The 25813-nt window shown below is 44.6% G+C and overlaps 1 protein-coding gene across 1 annotated transcript in view; it reads right to left on the bottom strand.

The window, feature by feature from the left end:
• LOC309399223 (transmembrane protein 132B-like) overlaps positions 1 to 25813 on the bottom strand; it is a 202102-nt gene that overhangs the window by 7810 nt on the left and 168479 nt on the right. The window contains exons 5-6 of the mRNA XM_081966872.1: positions 23654 to 23797; positions 9024 to 9229 (exon numbers count right to left, since the gene is read on the bottom strand). Of these exons, the coding sequence (XP_081822998.1) occupies positions 9024 to 9229; positions 23654 to 23797 (350 nt within the window). The remainder of the gene's footprint in view (positions 1 to 9023; positions 9230 to 23653; positions 23798 to 25813) is intronic.

Here is a 25813-nt window from a genome sequence, read left to right as displayed (position 1 = left end):
GCACGAGTCAAAAAGAGGGCCGTGAAAATATCTACATCCTGGACATAAATAGTTTCAACTTCTACCCTGAAAACGACGCTATAGGGGACTGCACACCAGAACAACTAGACACAAGGGCAGTTTTTTCCTGAACGCCATCACTCTGCTAAACAATTAATACCCACAACACTGTCAAACTATTTACTAAGACTGCATTACTATTATTCTTCTCATTCTTCCTAGTACCTATTTACTTTTCTACTTAAGACTATAACTTTGTTGTTGTATCTTTATGATTTATATTGTTTTATTTAGTTTCCTAATATGATTTGATTGATTATTTAGTATCCTATGATTATCACTAAGTGTTGTATCTTATGATTCTTGATTAATGTATTTTATTCTTTATATATACTGGGAGCCTATGCACCAAAGACAAATTCCTTGTGGGTTCTATCACACTTGGCCAATAAAGAATTCTATTCTATTCTGTTTTCTTATTCATTCTATTCTATTCTATTCTATTCTATTCTATTCTATTCTATTCTATTCTATTCTATTCTATTCTATTCTATTCTATTCTACCAAAGACAAATTCCTTGTGTGTCCAATCACACTTCGCCAATAAAGAATTCTATTCTATTCTGTTCTGTTTTCTTATTCATTCTATTCTATTCTATTCTATTCTATTCTACTCTATTCTACTCTTTTCTATTTCTATTTCTATTTCTATTCTACTCTACTCTACTCTACTCTTTCTTTATTTCTATTTCTTATTCCATTCTATTCTATTCTTTGCTTGTCGGAAACTATGTGGGAAGGTTGCAAATGGTGATCACATGACCAAAGGTCTTGTTATGGCCCATCGGCTGCCAGCAGAGCTAGCTGCAGAATCAGACAAGGAAGAGGTGGAGGGAGGGCCTGGGCCAGTTTTGGAGCATTTAGAAGGCTCTGATAAGAAAACAGCATCAGACACAGAGTGGGGGCCTTCCATCCTCCCCCAGGTGGAGAGGCGGTGGTCTTCGAGGTCTGAGCTGAATGAGGGGGAGGGACAGATTGGGCCCATCCCAGATGCACGTATGCACAGAGAGGAAAGGAGAGGAGAACAAAGGAAAGCAATAAGCCGGCTCTCAGGGAGAGGCAGACTCAGACCATAGCCAGCCCCTCCTGGCTGGGAAATAAACTGGGAGTGGCCAGCTGTCACAGACAACCATTCATTTCTAGTACACAGGAAGCAACTCAGATTCCTTGGGTAAACCCAGGTTTGTTGGGATTAATTACGTTTGATTTTTTATTGTTGTTTATCCATGGGAATAACACACTGTTACTGTCCTGTTATGTTGTTTTACCCGCGAGTAAATGTCTTATCCCTACTTGTGGAGGTTGGGTCACAACAGGACAGTTGTTATAAATACAAGACAGTTGCAAGCACCCCAAGAGTCATCATCGTGAGGACAGATTTTAAGTCAATTATTTTTTTAGTGCCATTGTAATTTTGAACGGTCGCTTAAAGAAACGGTTGTAAATCCAGGATTATCTGTACATCCAAAAATTGAACTCTTCAACTAATGACTGGGCAGGTGTAGGAAGTTAACACCCACCCTCCCTCCTAGAGGAATGCAATATTTTAGGAAATATTACAAAGGCAGAATATTATGCTTCCCTGTGCGAGAAAAGGAGAAACATGTTTTAAAGACAAAGCAGCTCCCTGCCCCCCCCCCCTCTCTTCAGCTTCCGGGTGATGGGACGAAGGCATGCCCCTCAGGACATGATAGGATTAGCCTTCTACCCATCTCACCACATGGCACCTGGGAAGATTATATCACCCAGCAAGGCTCAACCAAGCCTGGGACTCCGGACAGCCTACAAAGCTAGTTAAGACCATCACCCTTTGCCCCCTGGGAGTCTGACAACCAATGGGGTACATTTCTCATACAGGAACAGGAAACTCTAAGGCAGGGTCCAAGAGAGTGTATAAATATATCCTTCTCTCCACTCCATGTGCTTTTTTGCCCAGGACCTCAAGCCATGTGGTCTTGTCCACCACTAAACCATCTTTCCAAGCAGCCTCCATGTTTCCAGTATCTTTCTCCCCACTTGGAACTGAACCTAGGTGGACATTTCTTCCAATAAAGGGAAGAGCAAGCTTGCATTGATTAAAAAAAATAGCGACAGGATTATCCAAATTCAAAGAGCGTAAAACTGGCTCTTTAGCCAGCCACGATCAAGAGCGAAAAGTTCCTTCTGTCTTCTCGGCTTTTAGCCGGCAAAGGTGATGCAGGAACCTTTAACGCGGGAATAATTATTTTCTAGCCATGTCATGAATCAAAACAAATATCCTTCTTCAGGCCATCAGTCTTAGCCTGCCTCCCTCCCAACTCTGACTTGACTTTAATCTAAATTTATTCCTTTCATTTGCTGTGATCGGGAGAGCTCCAGTTCAGAAGCTGGTTTTTCTATTCGATGTGCACCGTAGTACATTAATTCTGAGCAGATACCTAACCAAATTTCCATCTAGAAAACTATCCTTGTGGGGAGTGCCATATTATCTCAATTCCACATTTCCTGTCTCTTTCAGATCCCTCCTCTCTTAAGGTGTTGGGGCCCGCTGGTGGCAGAGCTGGCAGCAGAATCGGACAGTGAGGAGGTTGGGGAGGAGCATGGGACAGTCCTGGGGGCTGAGGAAAGCTCAGACAAGGGCTGTGCATCGGAGGCAGAGGGGGAACTAGACAGCAGTGAGGCAGAAGAACAGCTGGAGCCTGTTTCCCAGGGTGCGCATGCGCAGAGCTGCCAAAAGACAAGAACAACTAAGAAAGCAGGACTGACTTAGGAGTAAAGCCACACCTTGGAGGTGATTGGCCCCTCCCATAGGAAACAAAAGAGGAGAGAATGGGGAGGGGGCTTTTGCAGGAAGGATTTCATTCATTCGGTCGTTTCAAGAGTGGAAAGTTCTGTATGTGACTATAAGAGACTCTGTGCCAAGTGTTGCCTTGTCCTACATTTGGAAGCTAGTTATCTGGCAGTTCGCCAAACGAGATAAGGTTTGTGTGGATAAACATTCCTCTGAAAGACAGTTTGCTAAGCCTTGCTGACTGTGAATGAAAGGAATTCACAGTCGTGTAAATAAAAGGGGTTTTGCCGGGACCAAGACTCTTGCTCCTTGCTTTCTAAGGATGCCTGGGTCAGAACATAAGGGACTGGTGTGATACAGGGAACCATTTTATGCTTGGTGGCTTTCCGTAATCTCATTGGAGATAAGGAACCCCAATCTTGATTTCCTTACTGCAGATCAATGCATTTCCATGGTTCAAGAAAAGCAACTTTGCCCTGTGGGAAAAATTGGAGACGATCAACTTGCATGTAGCTGGATCATTTCAGTGCAGAAGAACCTTGGGAAAGACACAGAGGCATGGAAATGTTGCTCTAGACCTCACACTGGCTTTCTTGGCAATTGCAATTGCTGTGATTCATGTCCCGTAGGCTGTGCAAGTTGCAACCAATGGTGTGAAACATAGAAAATGGAGTTGGGAAGAACTACATTGATCGCAGAATCCAACCTCTTTGTGTCATCTCTGAACTGAACCTGGATGAAGCTGTCTTTCGCTGCTTATAAAGAGCTCTCCTGTGGGAACCAAGGTCATCCCAACAGATGGCAGTTAAGGAGGAGCAGGAGTGACCAAGGAGCCCGCCAATCGCTTCTATCGCCCGCCAATCGCTTCAATCGCTACAATATGACTTGTGTCCTTTGGGGAGGGAAACTTTCACTCTTTTAGTTACACTGTAACCATGGGAATTTTTAAGTGTTGGTTTTCACTAGCTGTGCCGATATGATGTATCCAATAAACATGTTCTTTGAGGAACATGCCTGCCTCAGAGTTCTGATTTCTTTGGATGCGTTACTCGGAACACTGACACTTGGACTGAGCAGAAAACTGGGTTATGGAATGAATCATAACAACAATCCTGGGACAAGACAGTCTTGAGACAGGTGGGACTAGTGAGGACTTCCCAATGTGAGAAGTTTTCAAATGGGTTCCTGCATTGGTCAATGATTCAACTAGATAAGCGTTCCTACATCTCAGCACCTTTTAAGATACGTGAACCTCAACTCCCAGAATTCCCCAGCCAAAATTCTGGAAGTTGGAGTCTACACATCTTAAAATTGCCAGCTGGGGAATTCTAGGAGTTGAAGTCCCTACATCTTGAAGTTTCTGGGATTCAGAAACGCTACACTAGATGTCCCAAAAGTGCTTTTTTCCAAAAGACAACCGGACTTTCTTGGTATATTTTTTTTCTTGAAAACATTTCACATCTCATCCAAGAAGTTTCTTCATTTCTTGGATGAGAAGTGAAACATTTTCAAAGAAAAAAACAAAGAAAGCCCAGTTGCCTTTTGGAAAAAGTACTTAAGGTCAAAAGCCAGGGAAATGGGAAGATTCAGGCAGTTAAATCAGCATAAAGATGTATTGCAAACTTAAGCTCTCTACAAGAATCTGACCAACTAACAGTCAAGGGAAGTGAGCGGAAGATAAGAGAGGCATTCAAGATGGGTTGAATTTAGTTCTCTTGCAGGTGCACAAGGACTCGTGACTTATGACATGTTTGACCCCTCCCTCAGGCTCAGCCTGGTCATCTCCTAGACCTTTGGGACAACCATGATCTGGATGATTGAGAATCTCCATAGACCCTATACTAGATGTTCTCCAAGACCCCTTTCACGCTGACATTCTATGATTCCAACCCATTAAATATATATATTTAATCCAGCATTATTTTAGGTATTGGAAGAGAGTTTTCCTACCTCCCAGGTTATTTTGGGGCAAAGTTAAACTTACTGAGTTTCTGCAATGCTCGTCTTGGCCCTAATCTCACTTCCCAATCCTCTTGATTGCTGAAATCTTTCTTGATGTGCATTCTGAAACATCAAAATGGGATACAGGGGATGCTTTTTATATTTCTATTCAAGCTGCACTATCTGGAGCCCCAGGAGTTTAAGTTCTGGACTGATGCTGGTCTGTTTTGAAGACCTCGGTCTCTGAAATCCATTTATTTCAATCGTTTGGAACTGGAAAAAAAAACAAACTTCTGCAGGAGACTCTTAAAAAGCGAGCGACAGACAGAGAGAGAGCAAGCTGGCAAACCACATTTAGCTGTCATTTCCACGCAGCTCTTTCCCATCTCTGCTTTTCGCCTGAACGACAACAAAACCCCAAACTTGGCGAAAAGACGTGCCCCGTGGCTTGGCATTAATCGAAAGAGCGGTTGGTGGGAACAGTTTACCGGCTTGCAAACAGCCTAGCAAGCTTTCAACTGGCTCGGTCAATGCAAACCAGACGCCTCTCGGGGGGTTAAATTTTGAAAAGGCGGCATCATGTTGAAAGTTAGAGCACTTGGCAGCCGAATTGTACGGGCCAGGCTGGGTTTATTCCTGTCTTGGTTATCTCGCCACAAATGGGGCGGTCAAACATCTGCAGATGCAAACTTGAAACAAGGCAACAGACGGGCAATCTGATGTGATGAAGCTTTTTCATCCGCCAAAGGGTATATTTTTCCTCTATTACATTTTTGCCAGCCTCAACCGTACGCGCTCGGCTGCATTCAACGGCTTGCATGGAAGGCTGGCACCCATTTTGTTGATCTGTCCTTGCAGTGGGGAAGAAGTGGGACTCAGAATAACTTTTGCACACAGATGAACCCGGGTGTCAATGCCTAAGGCGTTTCCATGACTACTATCACCTTGAGAAGGGGAGGGAAATTCCATGCATACTTTTGGCCAGAGTAAAAGTCTCATATTTCTGTACTGGGATGTGAATGCGCATGTCCAGAAACCTGCCATAACGTCCTGTTGGAGAATGTGATTGATGACCTCAGCCAGAGGGGAGGGGGCACAGGGGTAAAGGTCAGACGCCATTAAGTGTGATTTAGTTTCAGCTACACAGAAGTCCGTGCCAAGATGTTAGTCCTAATAAACAAATGGTTTTACTTTGAATTTCGTCTCGGGGCTCGTCAATTAATTAGGGCAACTCTTGGAACCTTCACACCGGGTTCCAATTCGGATCAACTAATATGTGTAATTGGAGGAAGAGGCTGTAATCAGAAGAGATTACATTAGAAGACGGGGAGGACGGGGATCTAATCTGGCAAAGATGAACAATATTAGGAAATACGTGTTGTGTCCCGCCAGCAGAAGAGTCGGACAGTGAGGAAGTGGAGGAGGAACATGGGCCAGTCCTGGAGGCTGGGGAAGGCTTGGACAAATGTTATGCATTAGAGGCAGAACTGGGGCTGAGGCCGTCTGTTAGTTCTCAGCTGCCTTTGGAACTAGACAGAGGCAGAGAAACAGCTGGAGCCCAGTGTGCACATGTGCAGAGCAGGAGTGGGTTGCTGCCAGCATTACTGCTGGCTCCCTTCATGCTCGCGCGCCTGCCGCACATTGCTTGTGCATGTGCAGTTGCCCGTAAATTATACTGTGCATGTGCAGAACATTAGAAAATGACTAAAAACTATGCCAGCAATGGCATGGACAATAGGGGAACCGGTTCAGGGGCGTGGCCAGCCTGCCATCCCTACTGGTTCGTTGACCCGGTCCCATTTTCCACTACCGGTTCACCCGAACAAGTGTAAACGTGTAGCAACCCACCTCTGGCGCAGAGCTGGCAGAAGAAAACAACGACTAAGAAATCAGGGTTGACTTGGGAGTAAAGCCACAGGTGGACGGTGATTGGGCCCTCCCATAGGAAATAAAAGAGGAGCGAAAGGGGATTGGGCTTTTGCAGGAAACAATTCATTAGATTCATTTCAGGAGTGTGAAGATCTGTCCATGAATCTCACAGACTCTGTGCCCAGTCTTTCCTTGCACAGCACCTCATTTGGAAAATATTTACATGGCAGCTTTCCAAGGTAGATAAGGTCTGTGGTCATAACTTCACCTTTGAAAGACTGTTTACCAGGCTTTGCTGAATGGGAATGTGGGGAATTCACCTTTGTTTAATAAAAGGGGTTTTGTTGGGACCTGGGCTCTGCCTCGTGCTTTTTGGGGAAGCCTAAGTCAGAACAATATGTCTAAAGTACAGCGAGATTTTCAGCATCCAAATCGGCTGTCCCTAATTCAAAATTATTTCCGGATGTATGACACAGTCCTGGTCTAAAATGGGATGTTAACTTTTTTTTGCATCTTTCAATTTATTTTACATCGCTACAGCTTAAAATGCAATTCCCTGAGTTGGGAAATATGGCCATTAAAAAAAGCCAATCGTTTTCAACAATTTATTGGGGGAGGGGGAAACCCAAATATGGAGATGTTTGTTTTGAAATCCTTTGGATGGGCTGTTTTCTCAATGCACAGAAGCATCCTGGATAAACGTTCTTGATGGAATTACATTTAAAATGTCTATAAGAGGGTCGTTTGCATGCTTCTGCTGATAATATTTGTCCCTGGCAAGGAATTCAAGGACGTGAAATATATTCAAGGGGGGGAAAAAAAGATCAGGAACAATCAGAAACCAACAAGATACTTAATCTGTATCTTGCTGACTCTAGACTCTTGGAGATTAGCAAAAGAATTCCTTAAGATTTGTTGGGAGAAGGCAATTCATAGCACATTAAGCCCACTTCTTTAAACCAGGTTTGATCAGAGGTTGGTACACCCAACCGTGTCAACTATCTATATCCTTAGTTGATTCAAGTGATGGAGTGAATAAATAGTTACTTCAATTGCCATTAACTTTGAGTCAATATGAATGCCCTTGTTGGGCCCTAGTCGTTTAATGCAAGAACTTATTAAACTATTCCAAGCAAAGACAAATTCCTTGTGTGTTCAATCACACTTGGCCAATAAAGAATTCTATTGTATTCTATTCTATATCTGAATTCAGACCAGCCAATGCTTTGATAAGGATTTAAATAGGAGATTAAGACAAGAATCCAATTCTCTCTTTTTCTTGTTTAATGCAAGAACTTATAAAACTATTCCAAGCAAAGACAAATTCTTTGTGTGTTCAATCACACTTGTCCAATAAAGAATTCTATTCTATTCTATTCTATTCTATTCTATTCTATTCTATTCTATTCTATTCTATATCTGAATTCAGACCAGCCAATGCTTTGGTAAGGATTTAAATAGGAGATTAAGACAAGAATCCAATTCTCTCTTTTTCTTTTCATTTTCCAACTAAACGAGGCCAATTCATTGTGTGAAATATTCACCACTAAGTTACCAAATTCCTTGTTTCAACTGATAACACTTCCATCTACAAGAGGTTGAGGATTAACAGGCAGAAGAGAAGACTATCCTTAACAGGCAGAACTCTGAAACTTCTCCAAGGCAACTGGTTGGTGGTGTTAGGTGGTGGTGGTGTGGCCTGCCAGCTGCCAACATAGCTGGCAGCAGACTCGGACAATGAGGAGGTTCTGGAGTCTGGAGAAGGCTCTGATAGATGCTCTGTGTCAGACGCAGAGATAGATCCAGGGCCATCCAACATTTCCCAGCCACCAGAGAGGCAGCTGCCTTTGGCGGCTGAGATGAGTGAGGAGTAGAACAGCTGGGGACTGTTCCAGATGCATGTATGTGCAGAGCAGTTAGGGGAGGTGAGCAATGGAGGACAAGGAGTTGACTTGGGAAGCAAAGCAAACATGGACACTGAATTGCCCCTCCCCGGCTGGGGAATAAATAGAAGGAAAGGGGAGTGGTTGTCGTAGGAGACAACAGTTCGTATTACTGAAGATTTGGCTCATTGTGTTTTGTGCCATAAAGACTGCTTGCCAGAACTTAATTTGCAACCTTTCAGCTGGGAACTCACGGCCTGGCAATTATCACAAGGAACTGATAAGGTCTGTACTGCAGTTAACTCCTTGAAGGACTATTGCCTGGACTTTTTGGTGGGTGAATGCCATTAATTCACAAGAGACAAATAACGAGGGGTTTTTTTGTGACTAGGAGTCTGTTTCTTGCTTCTGCTAAGGCTGGGTCAGAACAGGTGGGATATTGCACCAGAAGGAGTACTGACTGATTCCCAAGAAAAACATACAAGATGTGGTTCCAATACCTTTTGTTGGAGGTGACGGGAATTCTCCAACCTTTGATCTGGCTCAGTTCGGTATCAGAGATCTCAATTTGTAATGGGAGCCGTGGGACCCACACAGTGATTTCTAGCTGAGTAGTAAAATGCTGGTAGGTGAAGTTCACAATGGCATCTACTTTGCTTTTCATTTCCTTCCCGTTGACAAAGATGGTGTCGCAGTCGTCTGAGACCTGTGAAGGAAGAACACAAGCAGACCCTGAAGTGAATGACGAATACATCCATTATCTCAATGGAATTCCTTCCTAAAGCAAAAGCTCCACCACAGGAAATGACAGGATTTATGATGTCTTCGTCTCCTTATTGGTAGAAAAATAGCAAGAATAATGTATTTCCTTCAATATAAGAACAAGCAATTCTGTGTTTTGGGGCTAAATCCTACCAGCCACAGACAATACAACTAAAGGATGGTTGGAATAACAGTCCAAAACATCTGGAAAGCACCAGGTTCATATCTTGCTTGGATCAGTCATGGGAGTAGCTGCCAATGTTGCCACGGGACTTACCTTGGTGACCTACGAATGATGAGTTAATCAGAGGTCTCCAAACATTACAACTTGTGGACTTCAACTCCCAGAATTCCTCAGCCAGCCATCAAGCAATTCTAAGCTAATGACACGTTTAACTCTACCCACCCTAGCTCTTTCTGCTCTCCTACAATTAGTTTGCTATCGACTTTATATTTCCATCTCATTTAGAGGAAAAATACATGTGCCAGCAGAGAAAAAGGAGACATATTTTGATAATTCCCAAATAGAGTAACCGCTCCCTTTTTTAGTATGAGAAAGAGGATAAGCATGTAAAATCCAACCGCCAAGAACCTTAGAATCATACCTCCATTCATATATTCCTCTAGTCATGGAGGGTGCACGTGTTTGGATTCTATTAACAGGGATTGACTCTGAACTGATCTTGCTTATTAGACTTTTCTTTTAGACAAAAATTGAATTTGCATCGGTTTGTCATCCTGGATTGCATTTATTGGAAAACGAATCAGTCTGATTATCTTGCATTTTCAATTCACGCTGCGCTGATGGAAAAGAGAATTATTTTCCCCGTCCTCCGTCTCTCCCTTTTCATAGAAAGGAAAGATATTGGAGAAAATCTCAGCTTTTTTTTTTATCTCACTGGAAAATTAGATTGTCTCCACTTGTGGGGAGGGGGAATACAATGAGAAAGACATATTAGTAGGTTTTTGTCTGATTAGCAATAGCAATAGCATGTAGACTTATATACCGCTTCACAGTGTTTTGCAGGCCTCTCTATTCATATTGCCCCCAACAATCTAGGTCCTCATTTTATCAGCATTGGAAGAATGGAAGGCTGAGTCAACCTTGAGCTGGTCAGGATCAGTTAGAGGACAATAAGGGTGTCTCCAAGTCAAAAACCTTACCTTACCTCACTGAAGAAGAGTTGCAGGACATGCAGTTAATAAGAAAATAAAGCGGTTGAACTTTTAATAGAAGAAAATATTCAGAGATGAAGTAAGGAGTCCTTGAGGATCTCTAAATTTGGTGGTTTTCTTGCAGATGTTTCATTACCCAACTAAGTAACTTTATCAACGATAGATGGAAGTGGAGTTGGAGGAGGAGGAGGAGGAGGAGGAGGAGGAGGAGGAGGAGGAGGAGGAGGAGGAGGAGGAGGAGGAGGAGGAGGAGGAGGAGGAGAAGGTTTTGGTTGGCCCTCCTAGAATTTTCCGGGAGGGGGATTTAGTCTATTCAAGGAACGACACTGGGGACCATAGGTGGGTGCCTGCCAACTTCACCCAAATAACCGCCCCCTGTTCTTATAGGGTTGGCTTCCCGGATGGGCGTGAATGGCAGCGCCATGAGGACAAACTGAGGTGCTGCCTACCAACCGAGGCCTTCCTCGAGTCAGGCCTCTCGTATGATGCTGCCGCCTGCCGTCCACCATCCAGCTACCAGCCTCAAGCCAAGCCGCCACTGTTATTGGACTTACCTTCTCAGCTGCCGCCTGTCGGGGAGGGTCCTCCTGACATCACCCGGAGCTCCACTCCCATGAGGGAGGAGCTACCATGGGCACGGCCTGCCTCTTCGCCTGCAGCACCACTACTGCGGCGTTCTGGGCAGGTCCGACATTGGCCTGCCTACTTAAGCAACTTCGTTTGCGCCACATCCGTGCATGCACCCTCGTGGTGGGGGAGGGAGTGTTATGTCCTCGACTTGCGACCGGTCTTAAGTCCTTGACTTACAACCGGCCGCAAGTCCTCGACATACAACTGACAGCCGGCAACAGCTGAGCCACGCCTGATTGGCTAAGCGGGGGCTGTTCTGCGATCTTATTGGTTGCCCTGCTTGATAGCTCTAGTATAAATAGCTGTCAAGCAGGGCAAGGTGCCGAATGTATATAATTAAGTTGGTTTGTGTTCTGTTAACAATAAAGCTGTTGGATTAGAAGACCTCCATGGTCCCTTCCAACTCTGTTATTCTAATTCTAAACCTGATCTGAAATGTTTCATTTTAGAAGCTCTCTGGGCAGTATACAATAAAACAAACTAGAAAATACAATCTGTGTAAGGGAAAAAAAAACACCTAGTAAGAGTCTCAAATAGAATACAAAATTCAGTGTCAAGTGTCCATTGAGATTCTCAACCATCCAGGTCACGGTTATTCCTAAAATGGTTTTCCAAAAGACAAGAGGACTTTCTTGGATTTTTTTTCCCTTGAAAATGTTTTGATTCTCACCCAACAAGCTTCTTCAGTTCTGGATTATCCCACAAAGCTGTTCTAATTACCTCAGCCGCTCCACACCTCATCTGTCCCTCTCAGCTTCTAACACTGACGCTCCAAGAATGGCTTCGGCCGGGCCACCTCACTTATATTTCAGAAGGAAGGAGGTGGTATGAAATCACCCATCGTCATCATCATATCATCCCATCTGGATATTTGGGTGACCGTTGAAAATGAACTGCAGAGACCAACTTGCTACTGGGAGTTAAGCAGGGGGGGGGATCAAGGGTATTTGCCTCCCTTTTCATCAAGACCGTTACTCACGCCAGACTAAGCGGTTTGATCCTTCAACTTTTTACAGATTAAGCCTTTCTGACAAGCGTTCGCTTAAGCAAACATCTGCATGGCTCTTCATTAAGTGCCAGGGTCCCAGACGGGATTAAGCATTGTTTACCCAGCGAATCCCCATCAGATGGTGCAGCTTTATTTCCCATCAATTTTTAATTGCAAATCCCAGACCAGCTCTGGGGGAAGCGGCATTTCATTAGGTGGAACTAGCACAAATGTTGCGCCGCGAAGGGTTGGCTTTTTTGTTAATGCCTGGTTTCTCCTTCTCGGCTCTTCCTACCGACCTGCGCTCAGCAATGCCACGGGGTATAGGGGATTAGTAAAATGATGCTAGCAAAGCTGTCTCGACTTAGAAGATTTGTGGGGGTCAGAGGTGGGCAGCCCCACTGCTTCCTACGGAGCATTGAGGAACCCGGAGGCTAAACCATACGAAGAACCATTCCTGGAACTGGGTATGTCTAGTATAGTATAGCCGTTATTGTCAAATAAATAAATACAACAAAATTGGTTATGAAATCTGATGAAAAGGTTAGTCTTACGAAGAGCAGGATGACTCAATGACTTGGACGAGGGGATAGATGGGGAACTCATCAAATTTGCAGATGACACCAAGCTGGCAGGAATAGCCAACACTCCAGAAGATAGGCTTAAGATACAGAAGGATCTTGACAGGCTTGAACATTGGGCGCTATCTAACAAAATGAAATTCAGTGTTGAAAAAATGTAAGGTTCTACATTTAGGCAAAAAAACCCCAAAATGCCCAGGTACAGTATAGCTATGCAGTATAGCTCAATAGTAGCAACTGTGAGAGGGATGTTGGAGTCCCAGTGGACAACCATTTAAATAGGAGCCAGCCGTGTGCAGCAGCTGCCAAAAAAGCCAACACAGTTCTAGGCTGCATCAACAGAGGGATAGAATCAAGATCACGTGAAGGGTTAATACCACTTTATAATGCATTGGTAAGGCCACACTTGGAATATTGCATCCAGTTTTGGTCACCATAATGTAAAAATGATGTGGAGACTCTAGAAAGAGTGCAGAGAAGAGCAACAAAGATGATGAGGGGACTGGAGACTAAACATATGAAGAACGGTTGCAGGACCTAGGGATGTCTAGTTTAATGAAAAGAAGGACTAGGGGAGACATGATAGCAGTGTTCCAATATCTCAGGGGCTGCCACAAAGAGGAGGGAGTCAAGCTATTCTCCAAAGCAGCTGAGGGTAGAACAAGAAGCAATGGATGGAAACTAATCAAGGAGAGAAGCAACTTAAAACTAAGGAGAAATTTCCTGACAGTGAGAACAATTAACCAGTGGAACAGCTTGCCTCCAGAAGTTGTGAATGCTCCAACACTGGAAGTTTTTAAGAAGAGATTGGATAACCATTTGTCTGAAGTGGTGTAGGGTTTCCTGCCTAAGCAGGGGGTTGGACTAGAAGACCTCCGTGGTCCCTTCCAACTCTGTTATTCTAATTCTAAACCTGTCTGAAATGTTTCATTTTAGAAGCTTTCGGGGCAGTATACAATAAAACAAACTAGAAAATACGATCTGAGTAAGGAAAAAAAAACACCTAGTAAGAGTCTCAAATAGAATACAAAATTCAGTGTCAAGTGTCCATTGAGATTCTCAACCATCCAGGTCATGGTTATTCCCAAGGTGGTTTTCCAAAAGACAAGGGGACTTTCTTGGATTTTTTTCCCTTGAAAATGTTTCAATTCTCACTCAACAAGCTTGTGCAGTTCTGGATTACCCCATAAAGTATTCAAAAGCAAGGAATTAGCAGCCAAGTACAAACTGGGACATGTTACAACCGCAAACATCCTGACGCAAACACCTCTTCCTCAGTAGGGACAGACACAGCTGTTTGGGTACTTATCCACTCACACATCACAAGACCCGAGGATGTCTTTCCCCTTCTTTTAAACTGCCGATTGGCACAATGGGTAGCAAGTGAGCAGTTCAGCGAGGAGACCCAAACTCATCTGTAGCCTCACCCTGCAGAGAACAAGGATGTGCATTCAATTTCACGGCTGCTACAATTGTTGGCCGAGCAGGGACAAAAATAGCCAGAGAAATGATTGAAGCCTGGGAAACGGGCCCCTTATCAGTCAACAGGAGTGCTGATTTTGCACCAGTATTATCAGGTACTTAGGAGCTGAGGGCGCAGCAGCACAAAGGATACAACAATCAATGACTCAACATCCAGCTATCAACGCCCTAATTAACAACTAAAAGATACACACAACCAGGCACCATATCAGTGGTGAAATTTAATTTTTTTGCCCACCAGTTCTGTGGGCTTTGCTTGGTAGGGGCTGTGTGTCTGGGTGGGCATGGTCAACTTTTTTTCACTTTTTAAATAATTTTTTTCTTGCCAGTTCAGGCAAAAAGGCAGTAAAAATATACTTTAATAAGCAGGGGGAGGGGAGCTGCGTGATCCTTGGAAGCTTCTTTTTTTTTTTACTACGTGTTCGCAGAACCAGGGACAATCGTCCCTACTGGTTTGGCCGAACTGGGCCGAACCAGACCGAACCGGGAGGATTTCACTCCTGCACCATATGTATATATCACAGAAGTGAGTACACACCCCCTCCCATTTTGTAAATTTTTAAGTATATCTTTTCATGTGACAGCACTGAAGAAATGACACTTGGCTACAAGGTGAAGTAGCGAGGACACAGCTTGTATAACTGTGTAAATATGCTGTCCCCTCAAATTAGCGCAACATACAGCCATTAATGTCTAAACTGCTGGCAAAATGTGAGAGGGTGTACTCACTTCTGCGATATACATACAGTGCAGGGGTGAAATCCTCCCAGTTCGGGACAACTGCAGGGACGATTGCAGTGATGGGTACCAGATCCTGTCGCAACCACTGTGACGGTGCTGGGTGTCCACCACATATACATGCGCACCCACCACCCTGCGATGCTCCAGCTGCTTGGCGGAGAGTTGTGCAGGTGCCCTATGTTGCGTACATGTGCGCAAATTTATTTATTTATTATTTATTTATTTCTTAGCGCTTATAGACCGCCCCCTCTCCCGAAAGGGACTCGGGGCGGTGTACAGTCCGTATCAAAATACAACAAATTAAGATTATAATAAATAGATACATATATACGTATATGAGAGGAGGATAAAAGATATGCAAAACTGTACAGCTAAGTAAATAAATCAGAATATACAAAATTTAAAATCCCAATATCATGTAAGATTAAATTTAAAAGAGACAATCCCTCTAAAAACCAGTAAAAAATGTGTATGCCAGGAGGAAAAAGACGTTATAAATTATGCCAGACCAGCCAGTCGGAACAGGTGTGTCTTCAATTTCTGTCGGAAGGAGCGGAGGTCAGTAGTGGTTCTAATGTCGGGGGGGAGGTCATTCCAGAGGGTTGGGCCCATCACAGAGAAGGCCCTACTCCTCGGTGTCGCCCGTTGGCATTGCCTAGTGGACAGCACCAGGAGAAGCCCCTCCCTGTGAGAGCGAATTGGCCGCAGGGATGTGTGTGGGAGGATGCAAATGGCCCGGTAAGGAGCGCAGGGCAGGCGGGTGGGTCCTCTAAAGCACCGTTCTGGTACGGGGTGCCTACTACTCCCAGGAGGCACCAGTCCACCCGTATTGGAGCGTACCAACCGGAACCCACCATTGGACGATTGTCCCTGGTTCTGCAAACCAGTAGTAAGAAAAAGCGAGGGTCACATGGCTTTTTATCCCACTTTTTAAAACATTTTTTCCTGCCGGTTTGGGTGACTAGGCGGTAAATACGGTAATGCATAAAACAGCCCAGCGCACATATTCCGAAGAGCAGAAGTTCCCTGATGATTTTTGGGCTTGAGCACAAGCCCCAAAACTTGGAATAATAAATCTTTGTTCCCAGTAGCCATCTCTGATTAGATCCTTGCAACAATATTTGCACCTCGTTGCAATCTTGGAGGTGGCCGGGCAATTGCTGAGACCTCCTGCTGCATAATTTAGTCAAAGGCGAAGAGCAATAGCGGCGGGAACTGTAATTGTTATGACATATTCCCCACAACTTCTGCATCAGAAGGGGAAAAAAATGGAATTGGGGATCTGTCAAAGGCGAGAGCTTTTATGTCACATAAATTAGCCTCCGCTGCTTCAGAGTGACATCTTCTTGTCAGACGGATGGCTGGCTGTCGTCAGTGTCGCTGATGTGTCCCCAGGGAGCGCTTCCGCCAGCGGTATCACCCCAAAGCAGGTGTTGTAAATTAAGTCCCAAGCACTTTTGCTGGAACAAAATCGAGGAGAATCTGATTAGAAGCTCCGTGCACAGAGCCAGAGCGAAGGGAATCTCACGGCTGATTGCTGCTCCTTGGAAGAGCAGATCAAATAACGGCAGCTGCAACTTCTGGCAAGAGATTAGGGAAATATTTGGAAGGCTGGGTCAAGGGAAGGGAAAGACAAAGGGTTTAGGTGGGATTGGAGTGAAGGGTTGGAGGTTTGGGGACCATAATGAGGGCAGACTTATGATTTGGCCATGGGGAGTTCTCAAAAATTCCTTCCTTCCTTCCTTCCTTCTTTCTTTCCTTTCCTTCTGCTCTTCCCTTCCTTCCTTCTTCCTTCCTTCCTTTCCTTCCTTCCTTTCCTTCCTTCCTTCCTTCCTTCCTTCTTCCCTTCCTTCCTCCTTCCCTTCCCTTCCTTCCTGCCTTCCTTTCTCCTTTCTTTCCTTCCATCTTTCCTTCCCTTCCTTCTTTCCATCCTTCCTTCCTTCCTTCCTTCCTACTTTCTTTCTTTTCTTCCCTTTCCTTCTTTTCTTCCTTCCTTCTTTCCTTTCCTTCTTTCCTTCCTTCATTCTTTCCTTTCCCTCCTTTCTTCTTTCCTTTCCTTCCTTCCTTTCTTCTTTCCTTCCCTTCCTTCTTCCCTTCCCTTCCTCCTTCCCTTCCTTTCCTTTCCTTCCTTCCTTGTTTTCCTTCCTTTCTTCTTTCCTTTCCTTGCTTTTTCCTTTTCTTCCTTCCTTTCTTTTTCTTTCTTTTTTATTTCCTTCTCCCTTCCCTTCCCCCATCCTCTTCCTACCATGGAAACCAACCCATGCTTGCAAGGATGCCAGTAGTTAATCAAGAAGAGCCTTTGAATCTTTGTCCTCCTTGCCACTGAGGTGAACACAAGACAAGCCAACACATGGGCTGCTCTTCCGGGACGTCAAGGAGGTCTGGTGTCAGGATTTCCAGGCACAGAGACAAATCCGCTCCTCTCCTTTCCCAGAAAGGGCAGGTTTGACGGACAGCCCCCTGGCTCTTCCAATCTACTTTATCAAGATCAACTAAGCAGGCATCAGAGGTTAAGAGTGCCAGGCCATCCGTCATGGGTGAGAGGACTTGCCCATGGCAGCAATTAGAAAAGAACAACCGGAGACGAAATTAATGGGATAAAGAAGCACGGAATTGGGCAATTAGAGGCAACTTCCCTGATCGGGCTTATTACCAAAACTTCCTTGGCAAGGGGCAGGAAAGGAAAAGTCCAAACATCCCACAAGTAAAATGAGTGCCAGGATTCAAATGTTTGTCTACAATAATTGGGTCCTGGATTTACAAATCCCGAGATAATTTCTCTCTTTCTTTTCCAGCTACCTTTCCTATGTTTATCATAGGATAACAGCCTTTTTCTACTAAGGACTTTCTTTCTAAGGACAGGTAGTCCTCAATTTACAGCCAGTTAGCAGTGGTGGGATTCAATTATTTTTACTACTGGCTCTGTGGGTGTGGCATGGCTTGGTGGGTGTAACTTGGTGGGCGTGGCAGGAGAAGGTTGCTGCAAAATCCCCATTCCCTCCCAATCAGCTGGGACCTGGGAGGCAGAGAATAGATGGGGGCGAGGCCAGGCAGAGGTGGCATTTGCGGGTTCTCTGAACTACTCAAAATTTCCGCTACCCATTCTCTAGAACTGGTCAGAACCTGCTGAATACCACCTCTGCCAATTAGTGACTGTTTGAAGATACGACAGACCTTCCACCCCCAAAAAAAGATACTTACAAACTGGATTCAAAGTTCCAATGGCTGCCCTCCCCCACCCCCAAGTCACATTATTGCATTTCATGCTCGGCAACTAACCCATATGTCAGGGTCCCAAGTAAGACCCCCAACAAAAGGAGACTCCGAGGCTTGAGTTTCCTCAAAGTTCCATTTTATTACAGATGTCATATCGGCACATCTGGGAAAATCTGAATCTGAAAGCTTCCAGGTTTTCCCCACCCAAAAGAAAGTCAAAGATTCAACCCCCGCATCAGTGGTGAAATTCAAAAAATTTTACTACTGTTTTTTGTGGGCGTGGTTTGGTGGGCGTGGCAGGGGAAGGATACTGCAAAATCTCCATTCCCTCCCAAATCTGGGGCCAGCCAGAGGTGGCATTTGCCTGTTCTCCGAACTACTCAAAACTTCTGCTACCGGTTCTCCGAACTACTTAAAATTTCTGCTCCCGGTTCTCCAAACTACTCAAAATTTCTGCTACCGGTTCTCCGAACTACTCAAAATTTCTGCTACAGGTTCTCTGAACTACTCAAAATTTCTGCTACCGGTTCTCTGAACTACTCAAAATTTCTGCTACCAGTTCTCCGAACTACTCACAATTTCTGCTACCGGTTCTCCGAACTACTCAAAATTTCTGCTACAGGTTCTCCGAACTACTCAAAATTTCTGCTACAGGTTCTCTGAACTACTCAAAATTTCTGCTACCGGTTCTCTGAACTACTCAAAATTTCTGCTACCAGTTCTCCGAACTACTCACAATTTCTGCTACCGGTTCTCCGAACTACTCAAAATTTCTGCTACCGGTTCTCCGAACTACTCAAAATTTCTGCTACTGGTTCTCCGAACTACTCAAAATTTCTGCTACATGTTCTCCGAACTACTCAACATTTCAGCTACCGGTTCTCCGAACTACTCAAAATTTCTGCTACATGTTCTCCGAACTACTCAACATTTCTGCTACTGGTTCTCCGAACTACTGAAAATTTCTGCTCCCGGTTCTCCGAACTACTCAAAATTTCTGCTACAGGTTCTCCGAACTACTCAAAACTTCCGCTACCACTTGTCCAGAACTTGTCACAACCTGCTGGATTTCACCCCTGCCCTGCACCCACAAGTCCATCGCATGGTCCAATCAATTCACCGTCCCGACTGCAGACAACCACCCGTCACTCCCATCCAGGTGCAGGCCAAGTGTCCTTGACACCCAGAGAAAGGAATGTTGTTATGGCTCCACCGACTCTTTGTAATCCACCCTCATGTTTTCCCAGGGATTAAATGTGGCACTTCTGCAGCTCCAAAGAAAAAGATGGCTTCCGGGGCCAACACTATATTTATGGCAGCTTGCAGTGTTATTTCACCACAATTTGTGATATTTTTGGGCAGAAACTGATGTTTACTTTCTGTTGATGGCAAAAAAAAAAAAAACCCACCCAACCATTGCAGACAATGGGTTTGCTTAAACAGCTGCCGTGTTTGCTGAATGATCACTACATTTGCTTAACGAAAAAAAGAAAAAAAATAGTCATAAAGTCAGATCACATGGGTGCCTCAACTTACGGCCATCGTGACATCTGATGGAAAGTCCAGATTCTATTGCAGTTGTAAGTCAAGGACGACCTCTGTATGTTTTATATGCATGTTTCCAATATTCCAAAACCATTTCTGTTATTATTCAAAGACATGTATGCAAACCAAAAAGTTTCACAAGTCTAGAAACGCAGCCGTTCCCTCATTCTGCCAAGATATTAATATGATCCGGCACCTAATTCTTTTTTTAATAACATTTCCCGAGATGTTTAAACTCGGTGTTCAGTCACACCTGAATACACCAGGTTAAAAAAAATGTTAGAAACTCAATTAACACCACCAAAGGTCCACAGAAGAGTATCTCAACACAATAATGACGTGATGAGAGGGAGGGAGGGAGGGGAAACATGGCAAGCGAAAAAACAAATCAAGGGATACATATTGAGCATCTATAGCAGCGATGGCGAACCTTTTTTGGCTCGCGTGCCATAAGTGGGGGGAGCGCAGGGGGGTCGTGTGCAGGCGTGCTGCACCCATAATGCAATGTGCGACCCCCCCCAGTATGCATGTGCACACTACAGGTGCGACCCCCCCCCCCATTTTTTGCATGCTTTTTTCGCCCTCCCCAGGCTCCAGAGGCTTTATAGGAGCCTGGGGAGGGCGAAAAGAGCCTCCCCCGCCCCCCGGAAGCCTCCGGAGGCATTAGGAACCTTCAGGAGGCTTCCCTGAAGCTTTCAGTGCGCTCAAAATGACCCTCCGAGCAAGCCGGAAGTCTGTTCCCGAACTTCCGGTTTGCCTGTAGGGCCGTTTGTTTGCGCTCCGGAGGCTTCAGGGAAGCTCATGAAGCCTCCGGGGGGGGAGGCTCTTTTCGCCCTCCCCAGGCTCCTATAAAGGCTCTGGAGCCTGGGGAGGGCTTTAAAAAAGGGTCAACTCAGCTGGCGAGCGAGCAGCTGACAGGGCAGCGCCTCACATGCCGACAAATGGCTCCGCGTGCCACCTGTGGCATGCATGCCATAGGTTCGCCCTCACTGATCTATAGAGTATGAAAGGAACACGGTGGCTCAATGGCTAAGACGCTGAGCTTGCCGATCAGAAAGGTCGGCAGTTTGACGGTTCGAATCCATAGCGCCGCATAACAGAGTGAGCTCCCGTGACTTGTCCCAATATTCATTTCAACCCAGCTGGTCGTTTAGCTGGAAGTATTCTTTGTGAACCAGAGTCTCTGTGATATTATTCGCAGACTTTCATCAAGAGCGCAACATCGGCCCTAACCATCTGGCCTGGCTTTAAATTAAGCTTAGGAGAGATATCATTTTGGCCTAATTAAATTAATTAAGCGGTCTACTCCCAGAGAGAACCCGGTCTCCATTTTCACAAGCTCCAATTTGTTATTTTGAGCCCGTCAAGCAAGGTGAGACTCATTGGAGTGGCAAAGTGGCCTAGAGGTGGAGGCTGGGAATTCGATCCCAGGTAGAGGCAGATATTTCTCTCTCTGGGCACAATGAGAATATATCTGCTGAACAAAACTCCGCATTGGCAACGGGAAGGGCATCTGGCCATTCAAACACTCTGCTAGCTCCATTCAGTTGCCCAGACTCCACCCTGCAAGGGATTATTACGGGGTCGTTAAATGAAGATGAAGGGACGCGGTGGCTCAGTGGCTAAGACGCTGAGCTTGCCGATCAGAAAGGTTGGCAGTTCGGCGGTTCGATTCTCAGCACCGCGTAATGGAGTGAGCTCCCGTTACTTGTCCCAGCTTCTGTCAACCAAGCAGTTCGCAACGGTGTAAAAATGCAAGTAGAAAAATAGGAACCACCTTTGGTGGGAAGGTATCAGTGCTCCATGCGCCTTTGGCATTTAGTCATGCTGGCCACATGACCATGGAGACATCTTCAGACACTGGCACTTTGGCTTTGAAATGGGGATGAGCACCGCCCCCTAGAGTTGGGAACAACTAGCACATACGTGCAAGGGGAATCTTTACTTTTACCTTATAGAGTATGAAAGAAAGCATTCTTGGAAGAAACTAAGACCAGCAGCTGAATTGTGAAGCAATGGAATATGTTGGAATGACACTTCCCTCAGTATCCAGGACCTCTTCATTCACTATGTCAATTTGAATCAGATAATCATATAATTAATTGATCGGTCTCCCGTGGTGACAGACATCTACTCTGGAGAGAAAGTCTGGATGAAAATAATGAGTTTTATCACCGTACCAGTGTCAACACGTGCACTTCTCTATGTCAATGAAAAGAGCCATTAGTTGCTGTTATCATCTTACCTCGTGAAGAAAAGAGAATGTGCCATGTTTGCACACTATATTTAGACCTGGCTGGGATTAACAATGGAATTAGGTTTGTTAGCTGATGTGATTTCAATGGTGGGGGAGGGATGGGTGACTCTTATAATACCAAGACATCCTTAGCTTCAAGAAATGCACGTTGGTTTCAGTAAAAGAATGAGACGAGACTTAGCAACAAATATAGTGCCTGCAAAAACAGGGTGGAAAAGATGGACAGACGGAAAGACGAATGAATATTGGATGGATATTGTTTTGACCTAGGCTTCCTGAGAAGGCATAAATCACAAACTTAGTCCCCCAAACCCTCTTTTATTTAGATGGCTCGGAATTATGTTCATTCACAGCCTGTAATGTTCACAAACACTCTGTGAAGATTCCGATAGATGTTTGCCACAGTCTTTCAGGGTGATGTTGATAAACGCCCACCTTTCTCTCCCTTGAAACGCTGCCAGAGACTTAATGGCCAATTACCTGCGTGCCACAGGTTCGCCATCACTGCCCTAGGCTATTCCACTTATGGGGCCCTTTCACCTCCCATTTTTAAGTTTGTAAATTACATGAGAGATAATAAAATACATCATTACTGTGATTTATATCAATATATTAAATGAAGCATGTTGTAATTGGTACTAACCTTTATAAAAAATGTGGCACGGATAATAAATAAAAATAAAAGGCCCCTCTTGATCTTGAGGCCCTAGGCTGAAGCCTAGTTAGCCTATAGGAAAATCCGGCCCTGGATAGATACATACATGCACTCATGAATACAGATATGCCTACATAATGTATAGAGTGGTACCTTGGCACTCAACTGCTTTGAATCTCATTGAATTTATTGCTCAATAGGTTTTGAAGTGAGAATTTTGCCCCGGTACTCATCTGCTTTTTGGTATGCAACACGCAAGCTAGAACTTGTCGGTGTTGGCTGCCTTGTGATCCACTACATTATTCCTTGTGGGAAAAATGTGTTAGATACTCATCATTTTTGGTACTCATCATGCCTCCTGGAACCAATTAACATAGAGTACAGAAGTACCACTGTGAATGGATGGATGGGTTGGTGGGTTTGTAGATAGATAGATGATAGATAGATAGATAGATAGATAGATAGATAGATAGATAGATAGGTAGGTAGGTAGGTAGGTAGGTAGGTAGGTAGGTAGGTAGGTAGGTAGGTAGGTAGATAGATAGATAGATAGATAGATAGATAGATAGATAGATAGATAGATAGATAGTAGATAGGTAGGTAGGTAGGTAGGTAGATAGGTAGATAGATAGATAGATAGATAGATAGATAGATAGATAGATAGATAGATAGATAGATAGATAGATGATAGATAGATGCAGAAGAGAGAGAGAGAGAGAGATGAATGGATAGATGGATGGATAGTCAAATCGGAGCTATCCATTTTGGAATTTATATTGACTCTTTCCTAACACCCTGTGAGATTCTTGGTGCTCATTGAGCCTTGTTGTTTTCTTGCAGACATTTCATTACCCAACTAGGGAACATCATCAATGGTAACGTTGCCACCAATATTCATGATGATGATAGCACCCCCTCCTAATTATATTTAAAAGCAGGAGAGAAGGCGTGTTCTCCATGAAGGTTCTAGAGATAGTGGCATCCAGCATCCAGTGGTTGGTTAAGCAAACGGTTGATTTGTAAGGCAGTTTTAGCCTTTGATAACCACCTGACCAAACCATTCCTGGGATCTTTCCAGGTTCAAGGGGCAGCCTTACCTTGAGGACATCTTCATCAGCTGATTTGCATTCAGTGGAGCTGGAGATGTCTCTGATGGAGCCGTCTTCTTCAACCGCAACCACTTTCACAGGGATGGACACTGGCTTGCCCGTCAGAATGGCTGTGTTGAGGACCTCTGTATCCTGTTCAGGCACACAACAAAGAAGACAACAAAGGTCCATAAAGAAGGCACCATCAGAAGAGTCAGATGAAGCAGGGACATAGTTAAGGCCCCCTCTATCCAATTTTCATCCTCACAATAATCTTGTAGAACACCTACGGTTCATAATGAAGGTGAGATTCAACTTCAGTATCTTCTGGTAGAAACCATAAAGACCTGGGAGAAGATTCTGGCAAGACCTTTGCTAAGTCCAGCAGGAGCCTCAACAAACTGGAATGACCTCCCCCCCGACATTAGAACCACTACTGACCTCCGCTCCTTCCGACAGAAACTGAAGACACACCTGTTCCGACTGGCTGGTTTGGCATAATTTACAACGTCTGCCCCCCTGGCATATACTTTTTACTGGCTTTTAGAGGGATAGTGCATAAATTGTATGATATTTTAAATTCTTATATTGTTTATTTATTAGCTGTACAGTTTTGGCCTATTTTATCCTCCTCCTATGCATACATGTATTTTATTTGGTGTTTTTTAATATGGACTGTACACCGCCCCGAGTCCCTTTCGGGAGAGGGGGCGGTATATAAGTGCTAATAAAAAAAAAAAAAAAAAAACTGGGATACTCAACACCTCCAGAAAGAGGTCTATCATAGAAGGAATTGTGGGATGTTTTTTTTAAAAAAAGAAACTATTGTTCCACCATCAATATGTTGTGCCAGAAACAGGAACTACCATATTTTTCAGAGTATAAGATGCACCCTTTTCCCTTAAAAAAGAGGGTGAAAATCTGGGTGCATCTTATACACTGAATACAGCATTTTTGGCCTCCCCAAACCCCACCCCCTTCATAAAAATGGCCATGCATAGCTTTTAGAGGCTTCCAGAGTACTCCTGGGAGTTGGGGAGGACAAAAATGAGCAAAAAAAACAGGCTGTTTTTGGCTGGTTTTTGCCCCCCCCCCCAGCCCCCAGGAGCACTCTACAAGCCTCCTAAAAGCTATGCATGACCTTTTGTTTTGACAAAAAATGCAAACATTGGGTTCTTGCATTCAGAATGCAAGAACTTTTTTTTTATTTGCCTCTTCAAAATCTTGGTGCATCTTATACTCCGAAAAATACAGTAGGTATTCAAAGTAACTGTCCACAACTCTACATCCTTCCGTTGTGCTGGACTATAACCCTTTTAAGTCTCATCTCAGAAATGGTCTTTCCTGTGTCATATTTCCACCACACTGTCAAACCTGAAGCTGACTTGGCTGTGAGCGATCCCTTCTCATTGGGGGTTTTGTTTCTATTGGGGTTTATTCTCATATGGCTTCAGGTTGACTGTTATGGCCCACCAATGGCCAGCAGAGCTGGCAGCAGAGTCGGACAGTGAGGAAGTTGGAGAGGAGCATGGGCCAGTCCTGGAGGCTGGGGAAGGCTCGGACAAGGGCTCTCCATCAGAGGCAGAGACGGGGCCAAGGCCGTCTGGCAGTGATCAGGTGCCTACGGAACTAGATAGCAGTGAAGCAGAGGAACAGCTGGAGCCTGTTCCCAGTGTGCGCATGTGCAGAGCTGCCAGAAGAAAAGAACAACTCAGAAATCAGGGTAGGCTTGGGAGTAAAACCACAGGTGGACGGTGAATGGCGCCTCCCATAGGAAATAAAAGAGGAGCGAAAGGGGAGGGGGCTTTTGCAGGAAACAATTCGTTCGGTCGTTAGATTCATTTCAGGAGTGTGAAGATCTGTCCGTGAATCTCAGAGACTCTGTGCCCAGCCTTTCCTTGCACAGCACCTCACTTGGAAAATATTGACGTGGCAGCTTTCCAAGCTAGATAAGGTCTGTGGTCATAAATTCACCTTTGAAAGACTGTTTCCCAGGTCTTGGCTGAATGTGAATGAGAGGAGGTCACATTCGTTTAATAAAAGGGGTTTTGTAGGGACCAGGACTCTGCCTCGTGCTTTTGGGGGAAGACTCGGTCAGAACATTGACACAACCTGGAGTTGAAGGGGAAGGATAGGGATAGATGGAGTTTTGCAGCCAAAACAACACAG

This window comes from Natrix helvetica, assembly GCF_964273705.1.
Source record: "Natrix helvetica genome assembly, chromosome: 14".
Classification (NCBI taxonomy): domain Eukaryota; kingdom Metazoa; phylum Chordata; class Lepidosauria; order Squamata; family Natricidae; genus Natrix; species Natrix helvetica.
Note: the sequence above shows the minus strand (reverse complement) of the source record. Positions and strands in the feature narration are given on the sequence as shown.